At 41.0% G+C, this 27,082-nt stretch overlaps 1 protein-coding gene across 1 annotated transcript in view; it reads left to right on the forward strand.

Annotated features, from left to right (window-relative positions):
* LOC308273170 (disintegrin and metalloproteinase domain-containing protein 18-like) overlaps positions 1–22,747 on the forward strand; it is a gene marked incomplete at both ends in the record, with an annotated part of 167,211 nt that extends 144,464 nt beyond the window's left edge. The window contains 4 exons of the mRNA XM_080710264.1: positions 9,681–9,877; positions 15,161–15,263; positions 16,171–16,368; positions 22,458–22,747. Coding sequence (XP_080566390.1) covers positions 9,681–9,877; positions 15,161–15,263; positions 16,171–16,368; positions 22,458–22,747 — 788 coding nt within the window. The remainder of the gene's footprint in view (positions 1–9,680; positions 9,878–15,160; positions 15,264–16,170; positions 16,369–22,457) is intronic.
* Positions 22,748–27,082: the final 4,335 nt, after the last annotated feature.

The following is a 27,082-nucleotide window of genomic DNA, read 5'->3' on the forward strand; positions in this document are numbered from 1 at the left end:
GAGGTTAAATTTTCCAATTGCAAATTTTAAAATAACAATAAGATGTCAGTATAGCTTGCCCCATCACAGGGCGGTTTCTGTGATGCCACAACTTAAACTTCTGCCAACTGCAGTCCCCAGACATTGTCCGAGCTCCCCTTATCTAATTATATTTCCTTGGACAAATTAGGAAAGACAACCAATATTTGTTTGCAATATTTGTTATCTATAAATATTGCTTGTAAGGTGATTATGTGTGAGTTTTTCATGGAAGGACTTTTGCTTTTTTGCATATTGCAAAGCAAAAAAGTCACTGCAAAATTGATATTCGGTAACTATTTTAATTTTTTTGAGGAACCACCACACCATGTGCACAGTGGCTCTACCATTTCACATTCCTACAAACAGTGCACATTGGTTTTAATTTTCCAAATTGTTTTCTGTATTCTTAATAGTAGCTATAATAATGGGTGTGTGAAGTAGTATCTCATCGTGGTTTTGATCTTCATTTCCCTAATGATTATATTAAGCATAATTTTTTAAATTTATAGGCCACAGGGAATAGGGAGTTATAATTTCAAGGGCGTGGAATTTTGGTTTTGTAAAATGAAAAGAACTATGATGATGTTGCACAACAATATGAATATGCCTAATACCACTGAATTGTAACTTTCAAGGAAAGTTAAGATGTCCACTTTTATGTTATATGTATTTACCTCAATAGAATATATTATTTGAAAATAGACAAATTAAGAACAAAATTGAAATTAGCATGTTACCAGCCTCATATTCACCATAAAATGAAAGCATTTGTTAAAATTAAAGCTAACATGTTGTCTTTCCGTGTATGAACTCCATATTAATGGAGAAATATTTTCTACTTTCATTTGTTCTCCCTAGACCATGGGATTTTCTAAGATATAACTTTAAAGTTGAATAAATGTATTTTGATTCTGTAATTATTTTATAGGCATAATATTTGTCTGATACTTAAATTATAAATCAATACTAAAGTAATAAACAAATATACTTTATGTTTAGCTTTTTGTTTGGAATTAGACAGTATTCTAAGAATCAAATTTATCTGTAATAGAATTGATTTTTTATTTTTTTAATGTTTGTGTGTTTTGAACTGCAACTTAAAGTAATATTCCAGCAATTGATATGCTTAAAAATATACAACTACTGAATATATTGTCATTTTCTATTTTTTTCTTCATTACAGTAACTCATCCATTGTTCCAGGAAGTTATCACATGGAATATTAATGTTGCCAAGAAGCTCATAACAAATGGCTTAAAAGAGAAAAATATATATATATATTTTTCCCTTCTCCCCCAATACATTTTAAATGTTAGACTTTTGGAAAATAAAACCCACCTTTGCAGAAGTAGGCTGATGGCGTCCCTGCACTGTAGTTCATCCAAGGCCCCAAATTCCACTCTCCAAGTACCTGTGAAACTGAGGCATGGACGGCTGCATCCTTTGACCTGACCCTCACTTCTTTGACTCAGCTCTGCCTCTATTGCTCCAGCAAGAGCCTAGGGAACAGTGGGTGTGGCCTGCAGTTCAAAATATCTATGAGCCTATTGCCATGATCTGCAATGCCTTCTCTCTGCTGACCATTCTCAGGCCTAGGTGGGCAGACATCTTGTGATCAAAGAGTCCAAAGAGTCCTGCTGGATAGGGGGGCTCCTTTCACATTGCCTGGGGGTAAGAGGAGATTTTCTTTCTGCTACAGAAGTTTGCTTTGGGAGTTCTGCTGTGCTTGGTGGTTGGAGGGAGAGGTATATAACACATACAGTCATTGGACATCTCCAGCTCATTTCTCCTACTCAAGCCTGACTGGGGTGAGCAGGCCCCAATGTGCCTCCATTGGACAATGCTCTGGATCCCGCAGAGCCCCTTCCTGGCTTATCATCCCAGTACTGGGGAAACTCAAATAGGAGGGTCAAAAGTTTAAGGAGAGCCTAAGTAACTTATCGAGACCCTATTTCAAAATAAAATATAAAGTAAGGCTGAGAATGTCGCTGAGAGGTAGAATGTACCTGGGTACAATTAGAAGAAGGAGAAGGAGAAAAGGAAGGAAGGAAGGAAGGAAGGAAGGAAGGAAGGAAGGAAGGAAGGAAGGAAGGAAATGAAGATGTAGCCATTCCCTGGAAATGGCTTACATATGTTTTGCTTATCACGTGTGTGTGTGTGTGTGTGTGTGTGTGTGTGTGTGTGTGTGTGTGTGGTGATGGTACTGGAGATTGAACCCAGGACTACTGGACCTTTTTTCTAAACAAAATATGCTCATTTAAATGTTTCTTCTTGTATAAGTGAGATAATAGTAATAAAGTAAACTCTCATTGTAGTTATGTCCTATTAAGTCTTATAATACTAAAATAACAAATACATTGTGGACTTTGCTACAATTCAAAATTTTCACTGTCTTGTGCTTGAACTGAAATGATCACAAAAATGCTATGAAATATTGATTTTAGGGTTACAAATAAGTTTCAACAAACAGGCAAATTTACAAATATACAATCTATGAAGAAAATTTAAAAGAAAAGCTATAGCCAACCTTTTTCTCCGGAATATCTGATTGTACAGATTTATTGAAAGCCTGATAGAGTTTACATACAAATTCTTATAACTAATTAGTATAGTAGAGATTACCTGGTCCCTTCAAACGCTAAAAACTATTAAAGGAAATGATATTTTCAAATCTTCATTATCTTTTAGTTATATTTCATAATAAATCTCACTTCTCTATATCTTTAATTTTCCTAACACTAATATGGGTAAAATAAACTCCTACTTAGCTCATAAATGTATTATGAGTCTTTATGAAGTGCTTACTCATAATGTATAAAACTTATTTGGGGGATATCAGTAAGGTACAGGTATATTATATTGTCAAAACAAAATATTTTGCCTTAAATAACTGTATAGATGGTAAGGTCATTACCTAAAATCTAGAATATGGAAATTTTATATATGTATACATATATACATATGTATATATATAATTTTTTTAAAGATCAAAGACTTAAATGTAAAAGCTAAAACTCTAAAAAGTATTAGAAGAAACACAGTGTTACCTATCTGTAATCCCAGCTACTCAGGAGGCTAAGGCAGGAGGACTACAGATTTGAGGCCAGCCTTAAAATCTTAAAGTCTATCTGCCTCAAAATAAAAAAGACTCAGGATGTAGTTCAGTGGCAAAGTACCCTTGGGTTCAATAATCATTGCCAAACAAACAAGCAAACAAAAGTATTAGAGAAAGCATAGGCAAAAGCTTTATAAAAATAAGTTGGACTATTTCCCAGATATAACACTGTGGGTAGAGGTGATAAAAGAAAAAATAGGCAAATTTGACTTCATAAAAATGAAAACATTTTATGAATCAAAAGGCACTACAGAAGATTGGTGTCGTGACCCAGGCCTGTAATCCCAGCATTTGGGAGGCTGAGACAGGATGATGGCCGATTTGAGGGCGGCCTCAGCAATTTAGCAAGACCCCCAGCAACTTAGTGATACTCTGATTCAAAACTATAGAATAGAGTTTGGGATGTAGCCCAAGAGTATAATGCCCTGGGTTCAATCTCAGACACACACACACACACACACACACACACACACACACACACACACACACTGCAAAATAAGAAGGTAACAGGATGGGATAAAATATTTTATGAATCATATTCTATAAGGGGCCAATATCCATAATACATATAATATTCCCAGATCTCAATCCCCCCCCAAAAAAAGTTTAAAAAACAAGCCAAGGGCTTGCATAGACATTCATTTAAAGAAGAAATACAGACCATCAAGATACATATACAGATTTTTGATATCACAAATTTAGTGAAATATAAATCAGACTCACAAAGGATGTAGTTTTATACCCAAAAGATGGCTAAAAAGTTCAATCAAGGATTCAGAGGAAGCTGAGTGTGGTGGCGCACGCCTGTAAACCCCGCGCTTGGGAGGCTGAGATAGGATGGCACAGGTTCGGAGCCAGCCTCAGCTACTCAGTGAGGCTCTCAGCAACTTAGTGAGACCCTGTTTCCAAATAAAGTATAAAATAGGTCTGGGAGTATAGCCCAGAGGTAGAAAGCCTCTGGGTTCCACCCCCAGTACCACAGGGGGATAAAAGGATTTGGAGAAAATGAAACCCTTCCTCGGTATTGATGGAAATGTAAAATGCTACAGTCGTTGTGCAAAATGATATGGTGATACCTCAAAAGATCAAAAATATCATCATTATTAGGTCCAGATTTTCTGCTTCTGAATATATAGTGAAAGAGAGTAGTAAAAGAAGGGTTCCAGGAAACACTTGTAGACCATGTTCATAGCATCTTTATTCAGAATAGTAAAAGTAGAAGCACTGGGTGGAGTGGCACACCTATAATCTCAGTACTCAGGAAGCAGAGACAGGAGGATTGCAGGTTTGAGGACAGCCTCAGCAACTTAGTGAAGTCCTTTGAAACTTAGTGAGACTGATGTAAGCTAGAAGAAATAAGTAAGTAGAAGGGAGACCAAAAGGAAAAATAAAATATAACTTTAATATAAGAACCTGGAGCTGAAGTGTTTCAGCCTTTACTCCCTCAACCGGTTTTCTTTCCGAAGTCTGACTCTTCCAAATTCCTGGGAAATCTGTAGATTCTAGAGTTAACTAAAAGAAACGATAATTGTCCTGCACATTAACAAAACAGGTATGATATTTGGAGAAACTTATAATTCTCCAGCTTATCTTCCAATTATATAATGAAGACCCCAATCAACCTGAGGACTCTAAGGTTAACCAGACCCCCGGGAACCACTTCATGAATACCAGACTGACATCATCCTCTAGCCCACTCCTCACAAAATTCCCTTATAAGAAAAGATGCCTGCACTCCCTAAGATGCCTTCCTCTTCTTGAGTTTGCTTGCATTCTCTCTTGAATGTGTTTCCTCTGTTTTCCTCAAATAAATTATGTCTCTTAACTAGTGCATACTGAATTTCTTTTCTATCACATTAGCCAAGACCCTACTGATGCCCGAGTTCCTGAGGTATGGTGGCATCCACTTATAATCCAAATACTTGGAAAGCAGAGACTGGAGGACTGCCGGAGCCAGCCAGCAAGAGTACGGGTTCTGAAGAGAGGAGTGAGGATGAAAAGAATTTTATTCAATGAATTTTATTCATAGAATACTTCATTCTCTCATGGAAGGATCGGCAGTACACTCCCGGGTCGATATCTCTACTGACCGATCCCGGTTTTATCGCTCCCGTCCTATTTATACCGCTCCCAGTCAGCCAACCGTCATGACGTCACCACCTACGCGCATAACGGTCAAACCAATCAAGCCTGTGCCGGCACCACCTGTGTGCTTAACGGTCAAACCAATCAATTCCATCTGAGCTTCTCTCAGACATTGAACTTTCCATGAGCCCAAACCTCATTGGCTCTGGGCAAAGGACAGTCAGAAGTATTCTTAAAGGGGAAAACCTTAATGGCTTCCCACAGAGGACTGAAGGTTTTCAGCCAGCCTCAGCAACTTAGTGAGGTTCTCTGCAACTCTAGAAGACAAACTATAGTAATATAAATAGAATATCTTGAGATTAATGCTTGGGCAGACTGGATCAGCTATTTTGTTCCTATCTTAAATAAGAGAAACTGTAACATTTGCATGGCAGGAAAGCCAGAGGTCCAGGTGATTCTCTTCTGGCTTAGATTAAACACAGATTCTGCAGGAATGTCCTACATATTGTCTGTTCCTGGAGAAATGAGAGTTGTACTCAACGCTAACATCTCTTCCCTAATGTTCAGGCACCTCCTGAGGACCTTATATAAACCCAAATCCCCAGGAATATAAACTAACCTCCTGCTTCTCCAGGTTGGAGGAGGGCAGTATACAAATTTTTCTGGGCAATTGGTCCAGGCGTATCCACATGTTCATCTCATCTGAACAGGTCAATTTTCTCACTCTTAACGTTCCACAAGCTGATGTTTGGTGCTATTATAGGGGAAATGAAATCCTGACCATCGTTAAGATTAGAGCCATATTTGCACTCTTGCCTAACTGGCTGCCCTTTTAATCCTAGTGCCGGGGTCTACCTGGACCGGCCCAGGGGTCTTGAAGGAGATGTAGGGTAGGTAAAATTGAAGAATGAGAGATGCTATTCTTAGTAGCAGGGGGAAGGCATGTCTGTCTATACCCTAGAATATGCTTTATTTATACACGAATCTGACAGATTACAGCAAGCCACATCATACATATTTTGTTTTTTAAAACCACATTATACATACATAGTTTTAAATTAACCTAAATTCCACGTAACAGGCACGCCTCAAAGCCTGTTTTCTGGTTTTTATTGATTTATGAGGTTTCTTATAAAACTCGTGAAACTACTACTCTATGTCACAAATGATAAACTTTAACTGAAATTATCCTATCCTCTATTTTAACTACTAAGTGCTAGATATACTCTCACCATTTCTAAAATTACCTGCTAATTTTATCTGCTATTTTAACCACAAGGCTATCGGACAGCAGAGTTCAGCTACAGAGAGGAAGGGAGGTTATTTAGCCGGGGTCTTGGGGGTGGGAGCTAGAATTGTAGTAACACTGGTTCTCTGGCGATATCTGGAGTCTCACCCTCTGGGGAGTTTCACAATACTTCTGCTTCTGGCTTCCAGGGTTGCACCTCCTTTCCCCACTGCAGAGTCCCATGGAAGAAGAGAAAGGGACCCAACCTATCAGGGACTTTAAGAATTTCTGAGCCATTCCCAGGTTTCTAGTAACATCCTCATATGCAAAGAACAGCATGTCTCATTGAGACCACCCAAATTATTTGGCTTGATTAATAACCCAGTTGGGACACAGAATACAAAATAGGGTCGATGTGAGAATAGTCATTTTCCTCCTGCCTTTCAGGAGTCCTCCTCTGTTTGGGACCTTGTCAAACAGGTCAAGGGACCTAGGCCTCACCACCCTAACACTTCAAAATGTAAGTACCACCTCTAATATTAAAGGTCAAACTAAATAAGTGTCCCAGAGGAATCATTTTTCACACACACACACACAAACACACACCATCCGGGTACCCAGAGGAGTACCAGATGAATTTAAGTCTAGAAACCAAACTGCTGCAAGACTTGAAATTGTATTATTTTGGTGATCAAATTACAAATGCCAAGTACTCCCTCACATTCTGTTATAGATGAATTCGCCAGCCACGTAAGATTGAAACTACGTTCCCACCAATAATACAGAACAGATGTGTGTTGGGGATAAAAACTGGCATGTTTCCCATTCCATGTGTATTTTTTAGTGTCACAGCCATTTGCAAAAAGTAAAATGGTCTTGCTAGGCCATCTTCAAACATATGTCTTTTCTTATGACACTATCACAGGAAAACATGTAATTCTGGTAGGTACTTGGCTTCTCTGGCAAAAAAGAATTTTCATATGCACCAGAGAGAAATAAATTTAATTCAAGCAAAATAGAGATACATTGAAGCAATGTATCCCTTTTAGGCAGAAGCCTTAGGCAAGCGCATCCCATAACTAAATCTGGATATGTAAAGGAATTTTAACTGCTGTGATCTGCTTCTGTGATCTGCTTCACTGCTGCATGGTATGAGGATGCTTTCTTGGCCAAAGGTAGCATCTGAGTAAGATGAACACCTGATGTCTGTTAATGTAATGATACTATAATCATGAAAACCTGACTTGTCCATACCCCCAACTCTGTAGCCAAGGAGTATAAAAGGCTGTTATGACTGATGTTTGAGGTGGCAGCATTTTCACAATTGCTGCTTGCCTGTATAAAAGGTGGCAGTGTAGTGAGTACTGCTTCCTCTGGCTGGCTGGTAAACAAAACGACCTCTTTGGCACTTTGGAGTCTGGTCTGTCTCTGCAGGTCACCTAGCCACAATGTGTTCAAGGGGAAATGCTGGCCAACTTGAGAGTAGGCATGGCCTGCCCTGGATCTTTACAATCCTTTTCTTACAGGCCACCTAGAGAGGAGGAGGTGAGGGGCAGAGCAACATGAGATGGCAGTCTGCTTCCTTTGAATTTTCAGACTGACAAAAGATGAAAAGTCCTTTGAGATAAGAATCCCAGGAAGCAGAGGCATGAAGCCAGGATGTCAGCAAATGTGTGACTTCCTCTGGGATCTTCTTTCCAGAAAATCAAGGGGACCAGATGGTGTGAGGGGCTTTTGACAAAAGGTGAAATTCTTTTGGAACCTAATTATCCAAGTAATTTTAGGTGTGAAGCTAGCCATTATGGTCAAAAGTGCATCTCATTCAGGGCTTTGGTATAAGAGCAAACAAGCTCTGTAAAGTTAATAAGGATTATGAAGATTTTAGATTTTAAAACTATATTTTCTTTCCTTTTTCAATTTGCCTCCTTTCTACCTAATATTTTATTTCTTACATTCTATCTCAACATTATAAAAATGTTTTGTTTTATTTTGGTGGTACTGGGGTTCCTGGAAACCCTTCTACCTCCGGGCTATACTCCCAGACCTATTTTATATTTTTATTTGGAAACAGGGTCTCTTAAGCCAGCAAGCCTGGCTTCAAACCTGCACGATCCTCCTGTCTCTTCCTTCCAAGCACGGGGATTACAAGTGTGCGCCACCACACCCAGCTAAAAATATATTTTTAACAACAGGGTTTTGCTATATTGCCCAGGCTGGCTTTGAACTCTTAAACTCAAGGTATCCTCCTGCCTAAATAGAAATTTTCCAGGTGTGCGCTGTCATGCACAATTCAGTATGTAGAAATTATAGAATTGTATTTTCCTAATGAATTGAACCTTTTATATTGTAAAGTATCATCTCTTCATGGTTAGTTTTATGTGAGCCTTATTAGGCTACAGCATTCGGTTATTCTGCTGAACACTATTCTTGGTTGCTCTGCAGATATTTTATAGGTGTAGTTAGCATCTGTAATCAGGCTTTAAATAAAGATTAAATTGAATTATCTGGGTGGGTCACATCCAAGAAAGTAAAAGGCAGTAAGAGCAACGACGTAGACTTTCCTAATGTGGTACCTGTCCCCCTTGAAAGAGGCCTGTAACCTCCTCCCACATTCTTGGAGAATTTTAACCTATCTATTAGAAGTTATTTAGTATGTAAACTTGTCTTTAAAATATGAAGGCCGAATATTTGTGGAGGGGGCGTGGAAGATGATGGCAGCCGGGACCACAGTGGCAACCACAGCCGCAGCAGTAACAGCTGCAGTGGCTCAATAGGACATGTATTTATCTGAGAAATCCCGGACAACAAATTTTGGGTTAATATCTGATTGAGACAACATACAGAGACATTTCCAGCTATGAATTTCTACCTAAAATATAATAAAGAAGAGATGGACCAAGATGGCAGGGGCGGCGGCAGTGGCAGTGGCGGCGGCCAGTATACGGGAAAGGCAGACAGATCCAACCCAGTCTGCCTTGAACTGTTGGAGAAATCTCCCACAAAACAGACTGCCCCTGCCCCACATGCTCAGGAATTCTGGACAACATACTATGTAAGCAAAAAGCTCAGGAGGAGAACCAAGATTGGCGGCTGTGGCAGCAGCCAATATTTTGGAGAAGCAGAAAAATTCAATCTAATCCACACTTAACTTTTAAAGAAATCTCCTTGAAAGTGGACTGCACCTGCCCCACATGCTCAGGGACTCCAGACAACATGCTATGTAAGAAAAAGGTTCTGTGCGCATCAGAAGGAGTCTCGCACAGCCAGATCAGCTAGCGCATAGTGCGCTCTGGGATACAAAGGAGTTCCTGGATGCCACTGTGCTCAGCGCATTGCTGGGGGCCGGGGTGTGCTCAGAGCAACAAAACCCGCTTTCTGTGGTGAAGCTGTCGGCCTCTGCTCTTGGCGGGGAGACAAAACCCATTGATGTAAGTACTTGGGTCCCCAACTTCTGCAAAAGAGAGGTACTGTTTTCTTTTATTAAAAAATATATATTAAAGAGGGAGAAAGATGGCAGGGACTGCAGCTGCAGAGGCAACCACAGCTGCAGTGGTGACAGTTGGCAGAAGCCAAATAGGACATGTGAGAGACCCTGGACAACAGATTTTGGTTTAGTAGCTGATTGGGACAACATATAGAGACATATCCAGTAATGACTTCCTATCTGAAATATAGGAAAGAGAGTGGAAAATGGAGGAATTAGAGACAAGACAGAAGCATAGTGCTTGCCATTGCAAGGAAAGTGATTTTTGGAAGAACATCCCAGAAGAGATTAGAAAGTAGACTGCTCCTGCTGCACATGTACAGGAATTTTTAACAATAACATACTCTAGGAGAGACCAAGAAGGCAGCAGCAGTGGTGGCCAGTATTCAGGAGAAGCAGACAGATCCAATCAAATTCTCCTTGAATTTTTGAAGAAATCTTTCCAAAAGTAGACTGCTCCTGCCCTACATGATCAGGAATTCTGGACACCATACAATATAAGAAAATGTTTCATGTAAATGGACCAAGATGGCAGCAGTGGAGGCCGCCAGTATTCAAGAGAGGCAGACAGATTCAATCCAATCCACCTTGAATTTTTGAAGAAGACTCCCTGAAAGTAGACTGCTCCTGCCACACATGCTCAGGAATTCTAGCAACATACTATGTAAGAAAACTGTCCTGAGTAAGTCAGAGGGAGCTCCGCTCATATGGCCGGGCTGGTTTGCTGCACTGAGTGTCCCAGGAGACCTCAGCACTCATGGTCGCTGTGCTCCTCTGCGCTGAGCAGTGCAGGAGGCCAGGGTGTGCTTGGAGCTGCGGGTCCTGCTCTCCATGCTAAGGCTGTGGGCCTCCACTTTCAGTGGGGAGACAAAATCCATTGCTGCTAGAGAATTGGGCTCCCAGCTTCTGCAAATGACACTTGCTTTTTCTCCTACTTAAAAAAAAAAAAAAAAATATATATATATATATATATATATATATATATATATATATATATATATGGAAAAATGGGAACCTCTGTAGACATCCTGCCCACAGTGACAGGTGTTACAGTTTGAACTGTTATGGTTTGGTGGAACTGTCCCCAGGGACCTCAGTTAGGCTCCTGGAGATTCTTCCTATAACCGCAGGTCCTTGTGCTGGACTAAGGATATATATGCACAAGTTTGGACTTTTGCTGAAGATTTAAATGAGTTTATTAGTACAACAATAGAAATAAGAATACAGGCACAGCCCTATACTATTACATAATAAAAAGGGGGTGACCCAAAACAAAGTCACCACCCATTCCTGGATACAGAGTACTTTATAACCAGTCTTCTGACCTGACTAGATCTGCAGCAGGTCATTTGATATGTAGATGACCTGCTCTGTTTCCAGCACAGACCCCCATGCCTTTTGTTACACTCCAAAAGGTGTTAATTGCTTATCTGGAGTCTGGGATTCCCCTATATTCTTTAAGGAAGTTTGCTTCTTTGAAATGTAAAAAGGTGAGCAGTAGCAGCAGCAGCAAATTCACAGAGTCCACTACAGCTCCATCTGCGCAATCAACAACAGTGAGTCAAATTGTGGCCCCAAGAGGAGAAATCCCAGTACTGACTCCCAGGGACTTGACCCAGTGGGGCAGTGGCGGTGGCAGAGATATCACACCATAGGAGAACACCCAACCTGGCACCCCCCATGGTCTAAAGCAGCCTAGATTGACTCCCAGGGTCTGAGACTCTGCTATACAACCCAGTAAAGGAGTAGTGGGGTCTGAGATACCACAGACTTGAGATCCAAAGCACCTTAAGTAAGTCGGAGTGACCCAGGGAAGAACCCAGAGAAGGTACAAACTTCCAAAATCATGGGAAAAAGGAATAACAATGGAGCAATGAATGCCCACAACCCCACAACATCAGAACCTGATAAAACAGAAATGCAGAGATTTATAGAAGATCAAATCAGGAAAATAACTGTAGAAATAATAGAGGTGTTTCAAAAAGAATTCAGAGAGAACCAAAAAGAGATAAAGATGCAATTAATGAAGTAAAGGCCTCAATTCAAAGTACAAACAACCGATTAGAGCACATGGAGAATAGAATCTCGCTCTTAGAAGATGATCACTCCAAAAATGAATGCATAGTTTCTAAATTAGAAAAAAAAATCCAACAGCAGGAATCTGACATTGAAGAAATATGGGCCCATTTTAAGAGAGATAACCTAAGAATAATTGGAATAGAGGAGGGAAAAGAAGGTGAAACCAAAGGGATCAACAATCTCTTCAAGGAAGTAATAGCAGAAAATTTTCCAAACATAGAGCAAGAGGTTGATACACAGGTCCAGGAAACTTATAGAACTCCCGTTAGAGAGGATCAGAGAAGAGGATCCCCACGCCACATAATTGTCAAAATGACCAATGTGGAAGCCAAGCAGAGAATCTTAAAGGCAACAAAAACAAAGGGCCAAGTGACATTCAGAGGCAAACCAATTAGAATCACTCCAGACTTCCCAAACCAAGTCATGAGAGCCAGAAGGGCTTGGAGTAACATATTCCAAACTCTGAAAGAAAACAACTTCCAGCCAAAAATTTCCTACCCAGCAAAACTTTCTATCAAATTAGATGGGGAAACAAGAAGCTTCCACAACAAACAGAAAACGAAGGAATTTATGTCTTCAAACCCAGCGCTAGAGAAAATACTCAAAGAGATTAACTACAAAGAAGAAATAGGTAACACACACCAGAACCAGAGAAACAAGATTTTCCATCCAACAGACAACTAAGATTGGTTATCTGTGGAGATTCATTATTTATGTTAGTCTTTTACCTATCTCTAAATTGTATTGTTTGCTTTTATTGTTGCTAATTTTTAGGATTTCTAGTTGGAATACTAATATACCTTCAGATATAGCATTTGGAAATATTTTATCCCATTCTATCAGTAACTCTTAACTCTGTTTACATTGTCTTTGGATGTACAATTTTTTTAATTTTTTACGGAGTTTGTTTACCCTTCTGTTGCCTGTGCCATTGAAATCATATCCAAGAAATCACTGCCAATTTCAATGTTGTGAGGTTTTATGACCCAGATTTTCTTCTAAAAGTTTATAGTCTTAAGATTTATATTTAGGTCTTTTATCTATTTTGAGTTAATATTTGTATATGGTGTTAGGTAAGGGTCCAGTTTTATTCTTTTTCATGTAATTATTATTTTTCAAGAATATTTAGTTAAAAGATTATTATTTCCTCCACCAAATATTCATGGGAAACTTGTCAAAAATAACTTGACAATATATGGAAGAATTTATATCTAGGCTTTTATTTAACTCCAATGGTTTATATATCTGCCTTTAGAACAGTACTACACTGTTTCAATTATTGTAGCTTTATATGGTTTGAAATCAGAAAATATACATCTTCTAGCTTTGTTCTTTTTCGAGATTGTTTTGGGTATCTAGAGTCCATATTCCACATTAGGATAGATTTTTTTCTGAAAAATAAATAAACAAATGTATGATAGTTTCACCAAAAAAAAAAAAAGAAAAAAAATATTCTCTGGTAAGAAAGAAAGCAAAAAGAAATATTGAACTGTTATCGTTAAGTCATCAAAAGCTTGGTATCAGACAAATGAAACTGTTCTGTGAGATTATCATTGTTAATTATGGATAAATTGCTATAATACTAGATGTCAACCACTAAGCCAAGCATGGGAAGGAGGGATGGGGAGGGAACAAGGTGGGAATCGGGTAGGGGCTAATTGGGCGATGTGTGCATGTATGTCTACAAATAGTGTTTTTTTTTATCCCATTATGATGTATGAATACAGTGCACCAATAAAAAATAAATTAAATTATAAAAAAATAAAAAATAAAAAATACTCAGCTGCCATCTCATTGTTGCTCTTTGAAAATTATTTTATTTTCTTCAGAAATTTTAATATTTCGAATATTGTTATCTTTTCTCTTGAACAGTATTGTTATGATGTGATTATCTATGATTTTTCATGTGATAGAATAGAAGAAATAAAATTTCAGGTAGAAAGTGTGCCGATATTGGGAAACGTCTTTGATACTAATTTTTGAAACATCTTTGGTACTAATTTTAATATGTATTGACTTCAAATACTTTGGCATTAATTTTAAAATATAGAAAGTAGTCAGAGCTTGGGTGTTGCACAGGCACTCAGGCAGAGAAAGAACCCTACAGAGTTCCTGGAATAGAGGGAGCCCAGGACCTTTGCATTCTAAAGACAAGTTTTACATAATAAATAACTTCTAGTAGACAAGCTAAAATTCACCAAGGATGTGGGAGGATACCACAAATCTTCAAGAGATCCCTGATTTTGGTTATCAATTAACACATTGTGGGGTGTAACAAAAGGCTTGGGTCTGTACCAGAGACAGGGAAAGCCTATAGAAAGAATTCATCACATCAAAAGACTTGCCAGGACTGATCAACACCTATGTAGGGTCAGGAACATAATTGGTTAAGCAAAGATATAGGATAAAAATCTTTATAAAAACTGTTCAGTATTCAAAACCCCAGTAACTTATTTTCAAGTTACTCCACTGCGCCTCTAATGCAGTGCTTCCTGTCTCTTTATTTCTGCCTTTAAAATGATAAAATTGCTTAAGCTTATAGCAGAAGAGTTCGGGCTATCCTCTTCTAAAATAGCTGAGAACAAGAACTCATACTGGTACAGGTTTTCTGTGCCAGTGTAACAGTTTTTGGCACCCACGCAGGGCTTAATCTTTGTAGCCAACAGCGGTTCCATCCAACATTGGCCTAATGTTGCCACTGCATCTTAAAGGTCAGTAACCCTCCCCAAAACATGATAGGATTCTGGCAGATGGCTAAATCACCAGCACCAACGGGCTCTCCATGATCATGGAGAACCCCTGCCACCGCTTAGCTATGGCAGACTCTCCAGAGGAGGAGAAAATTATCCTTTAAATAGCATAGGGCAGACAAGAAGGGATTCCAGACCCTCCTCAAGCTTACTATATGAACTCATAGGCAACCAAACAGCGGCTTAGGAGCCATACACTTTTTGATGTAACGACTCATGTTGCCTTATGTTCTCATAAGTGAGGCTAGATCTGTGTCAAAGGTCTCTGTTGGGGATCTGGGGAAACCCACTATTGTCTTGTAAGGACCAAATGAGTGCCCATCCATTCTGACCCCATCAAAGATGGGGCACTCTTTTAAAATGCCCTGTATAAAGTTAAATCCAAAATATACCCATAGCCCACCTCCAGAGAACCCCAAACAGGAGATGGCAGCCATCTCTCCTTGCTAAGCAGCAGCCGCATGACAGGCTACAGAGAAATAAGCCTGCTAGGCAAGCCAGGCAAGTCGGCTAGCTTCTAGCGGCCACACCCTGCAAGCTACATTCAGTTGGCAGACCCAGCCCCCAACTGCTCATGGGGGCCCATGTGCACTCTATTACTCAATCCTTGCAGTTTATGTACCCTAGCAGCCTCAAATTCCCAGCGGCCTGAGTGATGGAGTCTGAATTTTGCATTTAGAAGCCTAAATGGCTAAGAGTCTAAACTCTGCTTCTGAGAGCCAGACCACTCTTGGCCCAGCTCCAGTGGCCTGGGATTCTCAGGGTCCCATGGCACCCAGATTAGCCTAAACTCCACTTCTGAGAGCCAGACCCTCTGCAACTCCAGCGGCTTGGGATTCTCACGGTCCTCTTGCCACCTGATTAGACTCCAATCATCTCTGCCCAAATAATTTCTACAGAGACCAATGTCCTATGTCCTGGGCTCCTTTCTTCTGTCGCCTAACGTAGCATATGTTGTAATAGTCTCCTGTACAAAATTTAGAAAAAAATCTGTTTGTGGCTATCTCTGATTTATTGGCAGTTTTAGGCTTCTATCCCCATCTAGCTTATACAACTGCCTGAGGCAGAATACTGAAAATGAGGGCCCTCCCACCATCGAGATTCTAGCTCTGCTAGCCACAATCTGTGGGTCACTCATGATTTCTGAGCTTTGCTTACTTTGCTTACCAACAAATGGGTTCCAAAATCTCAGAGACACCCTCCAAGTCCCTGTTGACATGTTTCCTAAAACACCATTCTACTTTGGGACTAAAAGGGAGACTTAAATTAAAACACCTTATTTTCTACTGTATCGGGTTTGAACAACTTTACTATCTAGACCGGCAAAACACAGGTTTTTTTCTACTCCATTCTTAGCCATCTCTTTGTAAAAATTGTTCCCCTTTCATACCCTCTTTCTCAATGCTAGACTCAGACCAAAAATCTTCAGATTCTTTTTCTGATTCCTGTAACTCCATGGAGGAGCCTCTACCCTACCTTACTGTCCATCCCATTCTCATGCTAGACAACGGCATCCACAGTAGTGGCTGCACATCCCACTCCTATCCTCCTGGCCCAGGGCCCAGGGTCCAGGCTCCAAGCCTGCCGGTTTCTCTGCCCGCACCTGGTGCTGAGCCTCAGCCTTGCCTCTGCACCACCCTCTCTTAAAGGAGCATTAAAATGGCCTGGTGGCTAAAGCTCTATGCTTTCAGTCAGGCCTGGTAGCCTGGGTTCTGTTCCCAGTTAGGGCTCAACACACCTAAAAGGATAAATTGCAGAATTATTTTTTATATGCAGGCCTCTATACAAGTTCATAGCAAATATAGATTTTATTATAGGAAATATGACTGTTTTCACTCTTTTGGAGCTCATGGATGTTTCCAAATACAATGTTCATTTCCTTTAAAGGTTTTTCTTTGCCACTGGAAATATACATTGCTGTAATGACCCTTCTTACAATACTGGCCTGACATTGGTAAAGTTTTATAAAACCAGTATATCTATGGGACTATAACATTTTAGTATTTTGTGTTCCCAAAATATACACTATGACCATCTTAGTTATACTATAACCAACCATCTTCTTTCTGCCTTGCTTTCTCTGCCCTTCATGTTTTGTCCTTTGTCCATATTTCTCATAACAGATAAATTAGGGCTGCTAATTTATCTCTTACTTTACCATTTGGAATGCCAGAAATTTCCTGGGATGTGTTGTTTCAACATTACCAATAATCCAAAAGCATAGCCAGTTTAATATATGATATGTAAAAACAACTGAACAATACTCACCAATCAAATAAAATCTTCGGGCCATGCATAATCAACATGATTAGGTCGCAAATAATAAAACTCACTAACTTCTCTGTAAATAAGGTTCTTCTCTTGCAGACAAAGGCCAATACATCCTCCTCCCAAATGCAGAGGACCTCTAAAGACCCTCACAGTGCCTACAACACAGTTCCTAGCCCTTGGCCACAGTCTGCTATCGGCGCAGGACTTTAATGACAAACTCCAGCTTGCCCTACAGTCCACAACTGCATCTCTTGACTCCCTACAGAAAAACATGTTGCTACTACATCAATACATTTGGTCTGGTGAAACAAAATGTACACACCTTAGCCAAACTGGGTGAGGAGCTGCAAGCAACTGACACAAGAACAGAATCTTTTATTGGCTGGTTTCAACTCTCCTGGCCACTTGGATCCTACCTATGATAGGACCAATGATCTTAATTGGTCTCTCTTTTCTTTTTGCCCCTTGTGTCCTAAGATCCATCTGTGGATATATCTCAAGTGACCATTAGCCAACTCCTGCTACAGCCATACACCCACTGGCTCAGAGACCCCCTAACTGCCTGATCCCGGCTTTTAGCCCTCTACTACACATACCTGCCACCGGTCAGCAGGAAGTAGTTTGTGAGATTTCGGTGCTCTAATCACCAAAAGGCTATATTAGGCAGAGATATTAGGTTGGCAGCCCCCACCACTGAAAATTCCAGTTGGCTGGTGCATGTAACTGGAGTTAAACAACAATGGCCTAACTGCCCTGGAAAATGCACAAAACCACAAACACATATAACACCCAATTCCTGACACAGGTGTCACCTAGTTCCAAGAACTTTGATACAGACCACTGCTTAAGAAGAAACAGCCTACCTGCTTAGAAAGCCCCCAACTACCCGCTCTCCCCTGCCCTCAAGAAACAGCCCCATAAAAAGTTTCAACTTGCAGACCCTAGGTGCTTGCCTCACTGGCCCCACCTGTGGACTGTGAACCTCGCCCAGGAGTGCAGAATAAAGTGCCCCTTGCTTTTTACTAGGCCTGCTTGTCTCATTCCCTGCATCACAACTTTACAATAATAAAATTGCTTAAGCTTACAGCAGAAGAGCTCTGGCCATTCTTTCCTAAAATAGCTAAGAACAAGAACCTGCAGCTACATCTCACACTGGTACAGTTTTGCTGTTCCACTGTAACAGTTTTTCACGCCCAATAACATGGGGCACCTTAACGTGTGTGTGTGTGTGTGTGTGTGTGTGTGTGTGTGTGTGTGTGTGTGTGTTACTAGGAACTGAAGGCAGAGGCATTCCACCTCATATCCCCAGACTGATTTTTTATTTCTTATTTGAAAACAGGCTCTCACTAGGTTGCTAAGAGCCTCACTAAATTGCTGAAGCTGTCACTGAGCCTGCAATCCTCCAGTCTCAGCCTCCCAAGCACTAAGATTACAAACTACCAAACCCAGCCACCACTAGTCCTTTTTATTTTTCCTCAAACTTGTGATCCTCCAATCTCAGCCTCCCAAGTACTGGGATTATGGGCATGTGCCAACATGCAAGCTAACCTCTGTCTCTTTTTCTCTCTGTATATATGTATTTTCTATTATGACTTTTCTTTCCAGGCTTTAATCTGATATATCTGCAAGTTCATGAATTCCTTTTTCAGTTATACTAATGAAGTAGGAAGAAAGAAAAAAATAAATATAAAAAGACATAGAAGAAGAACAAGAAAAATGTAACTTTAATATGGAAGTCTGTGGTAAATTTACTAATACCTTTATTCATGTTAGTCCCAAGGCTCTGAGAAATTTTCAAGTCTTTAATAATTACCCTGAGCACTACTGACTATCCTGAGAGGAATTTCTATTAATCAAACAAAGACCACACAAAATATTCAGAAAAGTGGCCCCAACCCATATTGGAAATTCATTCACTTGAAAAATACCTTGAGCTATTAATTATTCAACTCAGGAATCAGTTGGATCTGTTGGTCAGAGGACAGAGGTCACCCAAAAGAGTAATCTCCTTTGAGTACTGTTATCCATCCCACCTCTAAGTGGTTTAAATGAAAGAACTACTTCTCTGGGCACTGTTAGCTTTTCCTGCATAGTCTAAACAAAAGAAATACCTATTGATAAGATAGCAAGGGCGCTATTAGAACTCTGAAGAAGACCAAAACAACGAATCATCTGTGACTACCTGACTAATGTCATCCTCTCAAACCCCCTCCTATCCACTCTACAGTTAAGTCTACAATAAAAAAGAGCAATGCCCCCCAGAACGTGTTTCTCACTCTGAAGATGACCTGCATTTTTCTCTAAATCTATATTTCTTGTTTTAATAAATGAATCTGTCTCTGACTGGCTCATGCTAACATTATTTTCTGTCATGTAAACCCAGGACCCCAGGAGTCCTGAGGAGTTTCCCTTTATCCCTGTGGGAAAGTCCTCTAGACCTTTCACATAATCTGCTCCTTCTCCCATGATACTAATTTCAGAATATTCACTTGGTGATTATTTTTATTTGCTTTCGTGTCTGCAGAGCTTCTCAATTTTGTCTTTTTAAAGTATATTAAAGACTTTCTTTTTTTGGTACTGGGATTTAACTCAGGGAAATTCTACTTCTGAGCTACATTCCAGCTTTTTCTTTTCTTTTCTTTTTTTTTTAATTTTGAAACAGGTTCTCACTAAGTGGCTAAGACTGGCTGATCTTGCAGTGTCTCAGCCTTCTGAGTACTGGGATTATAGGCATGTGCCACTGAACCAGATAAGTTTATTAAGTGAATGAATTTCAAGTCTATTTTTTTATGTTGGATTCCCTGTGGGTCTTTCTATAGCACATTATTTTCCATAGTTGTGTAATGTGTGTAGTTTTTCTGGGACTATTAATACAAATATTGTACTATTAGTACAAATATTTTTAGGTTTAAGATAATAATTTCTTCCTTAGTATCATGCTTAATTGTGTTTTGTTCAGAAATCTAATGGTCCAGAAAATACTGAACCACCCTAATTCCCTTTCAAGAACATCATAAAATTATCTTTAATTATCCATATAATTAAGAGAATTATAATAAGTCAAATTTGTTGCTACATGCAAAATGTTTAGAAAATTTCCTGAAGCTAGTAAGGGTCCAGGAAACTTTAGCTGTTATTAATTTTCTCAAAAAATGATACAGAACATAGTCACCTAAATATGCATGGCAATCATCAGTGGATGATGTTCCAGTGATTTGTTTAATTTTTCTTGCATGCTCTACATCATTTGGTTTTTTAAAAACAGAATATTTTTCTTCTGAAAATAAAGCTACATTTTACAAATTATTATGACATAATGGTAAGGAGGAAGTGAAATGTATTATAGAGGATGATGATACAAGGTGTGACCTCTTACAGGGTTCTTGTCCACTAGATTTTGATGAAGTCCAAGGACTCCCGAAGGGTAGAAAAATATGAATATTTTAAGTCTAGGAAAGACAGAAGACAAAAACAGCTCCTCCCACAGAGGGGATAGTAAACCCAGAAGAGAGTTATCATTGAAGCTTTGGGAGGTGAATTTTAATACCTTATTGAGCTTTTACATGTGCTCTTCTATGATAAGCCAAAATTGGTTCTTAAAGGCCCAGTGTCTTTTGTCCAATTTTAATCCTTGTTTTGAATCATTATCTTCCATACTGATGGGCTTTATCCTTCTGGGGCTGGTAGGCTTTAACCTGTTAACACTTATCTGTCTCTACACTTTGATCATCCTTGGAATTCATTTATACCATTTGTCTTGAATTCATCCAACAGAAGGGGCTGAAAGTTTATTTTAATTTCCATGGATCTTTTCTGGTCATCACTGCCCCATAGCTTATTAACCTTCCCTGATTTTCTTCTTTTTGCAGGTGATTTGTTTTTACCCTTTTTGTTTCTAGGTCTTCTGCCCTAACTGCCCAGTTTTTCTAACTCCTCAATAGCAGACAATAGCTCTATCTTAATATAGAGATTAAGAGGGAATAATTATGTCTGCAGCATGAGCCTGGATAAATTCCTCTGAATATTTACTTATAACAACAGTCCTGGAGTCAGTGATATCCCAAAAAACAGGGGAAACCATATTTTCAGGTAATGATGTGCATCAGGAAACTGGAAGTTGCTAACTGGTGGGGATACGTCAAGAAATAGAATCATTATAGAGAAAAGAACATCCAAACTATTAAAACAAGTGATATCAACAGAGGAGACAAATGCAAGTAAAGTCTTAGATTCAGGACACCACACAGGAAGAGGCTGAGCCCTAGCTCTCAAGTACTCTCTAGGATTATGAGTTGGACACAGGTAAAAAGCAAATAATCAAAAGAAAAAGATATAGAATCCCTATGAAGCTAGGGGTGTTGTATGCTGTTGTGGTAAAACTGTTATGGTGTGTAATTCCATGTTTTCTTTTTTTAATCAGGGGAGTTTAATATTTTTATTTATTATTTATTTTGGTGCATTATAGTCATACATTTTTTATGGTACTGGGGTTCCTGGAAACCCTTCTACCTCTGGACTACACTTCCAGACCTATTTTATACTTTTTATTTGGAAGCAGGGTTTCTTTCTTTCTTTCTTTCTTTTTTTTTTTTTTTTTTTTTTTTGGTGGTATTGGGGTTCCTGGAAGCCCTTCTAACTCCACGCTATACTCCCAGACCTATTTTTACATTTTTTTAAATTTGGAAACAGGGTCTCCTAAGCCAGCGCACGCGGCTGGTTTCGAACCTGCGTGATCCTCCTGTCTCTGCCTCCCAAGCGCGGGGATTACAAGCGTGTGCCACCACGCCCGGCGGAAGCAGGGTTTCTTAAGCTAACGCAGCTGGCTTCGAACCTGCCGGATCCTCCTTTCTCCACTTCTCAAATGTGGGGATTACAAGCGTGTGCCACCACACCCAGCTGTAGTCATACATCTTAGTGGGATAAAAGACTTGTGAAGACATCCATACACATATCACCCAAGTTGCTCTTACCCGATCCCCACCACATTCCCTCCCCATCCCTCCTTCCCATGCTTGGTTTAGTGATTGACTTTGATATGTTTGTTTAAGTACATCGTGTGCTTTAGAAAGTTTCCTTCTTCCCCTCTTTTATCCCCTCAGGTCACCTTATTTGCTCCTCTATAGGATCTCCTTCTTCATCTGGAGTTCCTCCTGTTACCCATTTCTCCCGATTACTTATTTTTTGTGACTGACTAATCTCACTTAGCATAACGTCCTCCAGTTCCATCCATTTCCCTGTAAATGATGTAATGGTGTTTTTCTTAATGGCAGAGTAAAATTCCACTGTGTACATATCCCATAGTTTTGCAATCCATTCATCTGTTGATGGACATCTCAGCCATGGGTTCTTATTCTGAGGTATTTTAGAAAAAGAAGAGCTCAAACTTTTTTGCTGTAAACTTAAGTAATTTTATTATATTACAAGGGCAGAAAGAAGAGACCCCCTCAGCTGCCCAGCGGTCCCGCTCCTGCCAGCAGCCCTTGACGGCCCCAGTCTCCCAAGCCGCTGCTGCTGCGAAACCTCCGCGGTGCTCTGGGATACTTGGGTCCACTGGCAGCACCACAGAGGCCTATGGTGGACGCCCCACCCCCAGTGTTGGGTGCGCTAGAGTGCCCTCCTCGTTGCCCCCTCGGGGATCCTTGGACCCCAGCCCTCTGACCCGCATCTTCACCCACCCTGCGTCCAAACGCATTCATGCACGGAAGAGTCTATAGGGAGCCTATACCATGGCACCTAACTGGTACCAAAGCCAACTCGGTGTACCATAGGGGCACCCCAGGACAGAGCCTCAGGAGATAGGCATCCATCATGAAACAAAACAAAACAAAAAACACTGCAGTCTTCCTGTTTCAGCCTCCCAAGTACTGGAATCACACACCACACCGGGCACTTCCTCACCTTTCTCTAAGGCCCCAGCATTCATTTGGGTACCCCATACACCTGCTCTGCGACCACAGACATCCCTGCCGTGACAGCTGCAGCCTTGCCCAGGGAACTGCAGTCCTTGTCCTTCTGCTCTTGCCTGGCACGACCTCCTGAAGCCTGAGACCCCAAAAGCAACTAGCATTTGCAGACTGATGGGTCTTGTGTTGATCTAAGTGCACATTTGAAGAGTCTGGGTGCACAGCCCCCAAAGCAGGCTAATGCCTAGTGCCAGCACTGCCTTCCGGCCCAGCACCGCCCTACTCACTGGAGCTGCACACCTGCTCTCTGGGCTTCTCACCTGCTGAGTTCAGGAAACATGCAGACTTGGGGTGTGTGCCTTGGCACAGGGACCTTCCATACCAGGGTTCCTTCCAAGAAACGACCTGTGCTCATGCGCCCATTCTTGCTCAGGTGAGACCGACACCACTTTACAGGTGAGATCTCCAGCCAGAGTCCATCCTGTTCTGCTTCTCTTTTAGACTGTTTTCATCAGCCTTACCAGGACAGTGATTGAGAACAAAACTACCTCTTGGTGCCCAGCATTTAGCCCTCTGTGTTGACTTTTTCTGCCTAGGAAAAGCCTTTCTTTGCCCAGGATGTTTTTCATGAAAAAAATCTCTTGGAAACTTATTCAGACTGTTATTTTATATTTTTTTAATGGTTCTGGGGATGGAACCCAGGAACATACTACCTCCAAGGTACACCCCCAGCCCTATTTTTTATTCTTTATTTTGAAATAGGGTCTCACTGAGTTGCAAAGAGCCTCACTAAGTAGCTAAGGCTGTCCGTGAACTGTGATCCTCCTATCTCAAGTCTCCCAAAAGCTTGGATTACAAGTGTGTGCCACCATTCTCGACCAGCTCAGACTCTTCTTGACCCTGAATTCATTGGCTCAACTCCTACCTCTGAAGGAGGCCTGGACACTTGGCATTCTTCTCACAGGCAGGCTCATTTTTGACCCAAAGGGAGCAGGTATCCTTTAGAAAGGACACCCTTTACTCTCTGCAGGCAAGGCTTTGGGGCCAACAAGAAACAGAAGAAATGGAAATAAAACCTTTATATGTAATTTTTTGTTTTTGCAGTACTAGGGATGGAACCCAGGGGCATTATACCTCTAAGCTACACCCCCAGCCCTATTTTTTTTTTTGTCTTTTTATTTTTGAAACAGGGTCTCACTGAGTTGCAAAGGTCCTCGCTAAGTAGCTGAGGCTGTCAGAGAACTGAGATCCTCCAGTCTCCGCCTCCCGAATGCTGGGATTACAATCCTATGCTGCCACGCCCAGCTCTAACCTTTATATGTAATTATTTAAAGGACCTAGCAAAGAAGCCATCTTGGTGCATGCCTGTCACCCCAGTATTTGGGAGGTTGAGACAGGAAGATCACTGGTTCGAGGAAGGCCAGTTTTAAAATGAAAAATAAAAAGGTCTGGGATAGAGCTTGGAGGAAGAATGCTACTGGGTTCAATCCCCAGCTCTTTACACCACACACATACACACACACACACACACACACACACACACACACACACATTAAAACAACAACAACACAATATTGGTGTGTGTGTGTGTGTGTGTGTGTATGTGTGTGTGTGTGTTACAGGGATGCATCACCCTGTCCATCTTACTTTTTTTTTTTTTAATTAGGGTCTCACTAGGTTGTTGAGATTCTCTTAAGTTGCTGAGAATCTCTTAAATAGCTGAGGCTGAACTGGAACCTATGCTCCTCTGGCCTCAGCCTGCTAACTACTGGGATTGCAGGTGTTCGCATCACATCCCGTGTGGCACAGTTTTTCGAAGTGGTTTACCTGGATCTTCACTGCCATGGCCTCCACTCCCAGCTCTGTACTTATTGTCCTGTAGTGAAAGTGCTTGTTGAAGGATTTGCCTCCCTGGGAATCCGAGAGTGCTGGGGCAGGGCCACCTTGTGCTCTACTTCCCCGGGCTTCCACCTATCGGAGTTCAGGACTTTGTAAGTGAGGCAATATTTGAGTGCTCTGTCAAGCATGCCTCTAGCTTTAATATCCAATGCTCTGAGAGCTTTAGGTGTGGGAAGATTTTAACCTCTATTTAGAGATTGTTAATTTCCAAATGAGTATTCAAAAATGACGCGTTATCTTATTTTTGTAGTAATGGGGATTGTGCCCAGGAGCATTCTACCTCCAAACTGCACCCCAAACCCATTTTACTTTGAAAGAGATTCTCACTAGGTTGCTGAGAATCTCGTTAAGTTTCAGGGGCCGGCCTGAAACTTGAGATTCTCCCATCTCAGCCTCCCAAGATTATGTAGCACCACACCTGGCTAAGGGAACAAATTTTAAATGAAATATTTTTGTGTGTGGGTGGTACTGGGGATAGAACCTAGGGGCATTCTATCTCCGAGCTACACCACCAGCCCTATTTTTTTATTCTTTATTTTGAAACAGGGCCTCACTGAATTGCAAAGGGGCCCACTAAGTAGCTGAACTGTCTGTGAACTGTGATCTCCCTTTCTCAAATGCTGGGATTACAAGCATGTGCCACCATGCCCAGCTTTCAAATAAAAGATTTTTTCAAAACAATCTTTATGCCAGGTATGGTGGTACACACTTATAATCCCAGCCCGTGGGAGGCTGAGACAGAGGATCGCACAGGTTCACAGCCAGCCTCAGCTACTTAGTTAGGCTCTCAGCAACTCTGTGAGACCCTGTTTCCAAATAAAGTATAAAATAGGTCTGAGAGTCTATCCCGGAGGTATAAAACCCCCTGGGTTCCACCCCCAGCACCACACACACACACACACACACACACACATACACACTCTTTATATCCTCCAAAGCCTAACGTACTGGACTTTTTATGCCAAAAGCCCAAAAGCAGGCTATATAAACATAGGGTGGTTAAGCAAGTAAAATTCACTTTGTTACTTTCCCTGAAAGGCCTGCCCAAGCCAACTCTGTAAAATAGCCCGAATGGCCTGCCAAATGGTTAACAGGGTAAAGTCAGAAGCAGCCACACCCACAGGCTTCCAGGGATGGTGTGGACGCAGCTTGCAGCTCCCTTGTTCAACAAGGATGCTGTTGTAATCATCACTGCTTCCTGCATTCTCCATCTCTACACGCCTGCTAGGGGTCGGGATTCAATAAGGGATGATCACGAGTAGGGCCAGAGGACACAAAGAATATGCTGTCAGAAGTAGGGTTCTCTCTCCAGTTAAAGCTGTTATGCAAAACCCTTGGTTCCACCCCAGCACCAAAACAAGCAATAGCGCCAGTAAGAATCCACAAAAAGCTCAAGATGGTGGTGTTAGGTCGGAGGCTGCAGGGGGCCCAGTGGGTTTCACAACTACAGCTACGTGGGTCTCACACGCACGGCTGCATGTCCATGATAATGTAAGGCAGTCTGACCCAATCTAAGGAGCAATTACCAAAAACAAGAAAACAGTCACAAAGGGAACATCCCAACCCCGACCACCACGGCTAACCCCCACAACCTGTGAGCAAAGGCGTTCTCTGTTCCCTGGACCAGGCACTACCCCCTCCCTTGCTCCGCTGATATAATTTCTTTCTTCCCCTTAGTTCTTGCTGCTCTCCTGTGTGAGACATCCATGCAGCTTAACCTTGCCTGCAATAAATTTTCCCTCATTGGACCAGCCTCTGGGGTCTCTAGTCTCCAGGGTGGTGCCGGTCACCTTACAGGTGGTACATGCCTATAACCCCAGGGCTTGGGAGACTGAGACAGGAGGATCACAGGCTCAAGACCAGCCTCAGCAACTGCATGAGAGACTCTGTTTCAAAATTTAAAAAAAACAGGGGTGGGAGTTGGGGGTGTTGCTTGGAGGTGGAATGCACCTGGGTTCAATACCCTGTACCAAGAAAGAGAGAGAGAGGAGAGAGAGAAAGTCCAAAGAAAGCCAAGTGCCTACACACTCTAATCCCAGCAACTAGAGAGGCTGAGGCATAAAGACTGAAAATTTGAGTCTATCTTGGGCAACTGAGACCAAAAGAGTTGTACAGCATACCTGAGGTCAATCCCTAATACTGAAAAAAAATCTACACAGAAAAAATGAGAGGCCAGCTCAAGTAATGTGAATTACTCCTGGAAGATGCAGTGATGTATTTCTAATGAAACTAGAGTTTGTGAAATAG

This window comes from Muscardinus avellanarius (genome assembly GCF_963383645.1).
Source record: "Muscardinus avellanarius genome assembly, chromosome: 14".
Lineage (NCBI taxonomy): Eukaryota > Metazoa > Chordata > Mammalia > Rodentia > Gliridae > Muscardinus > Muscardinus avellanarius.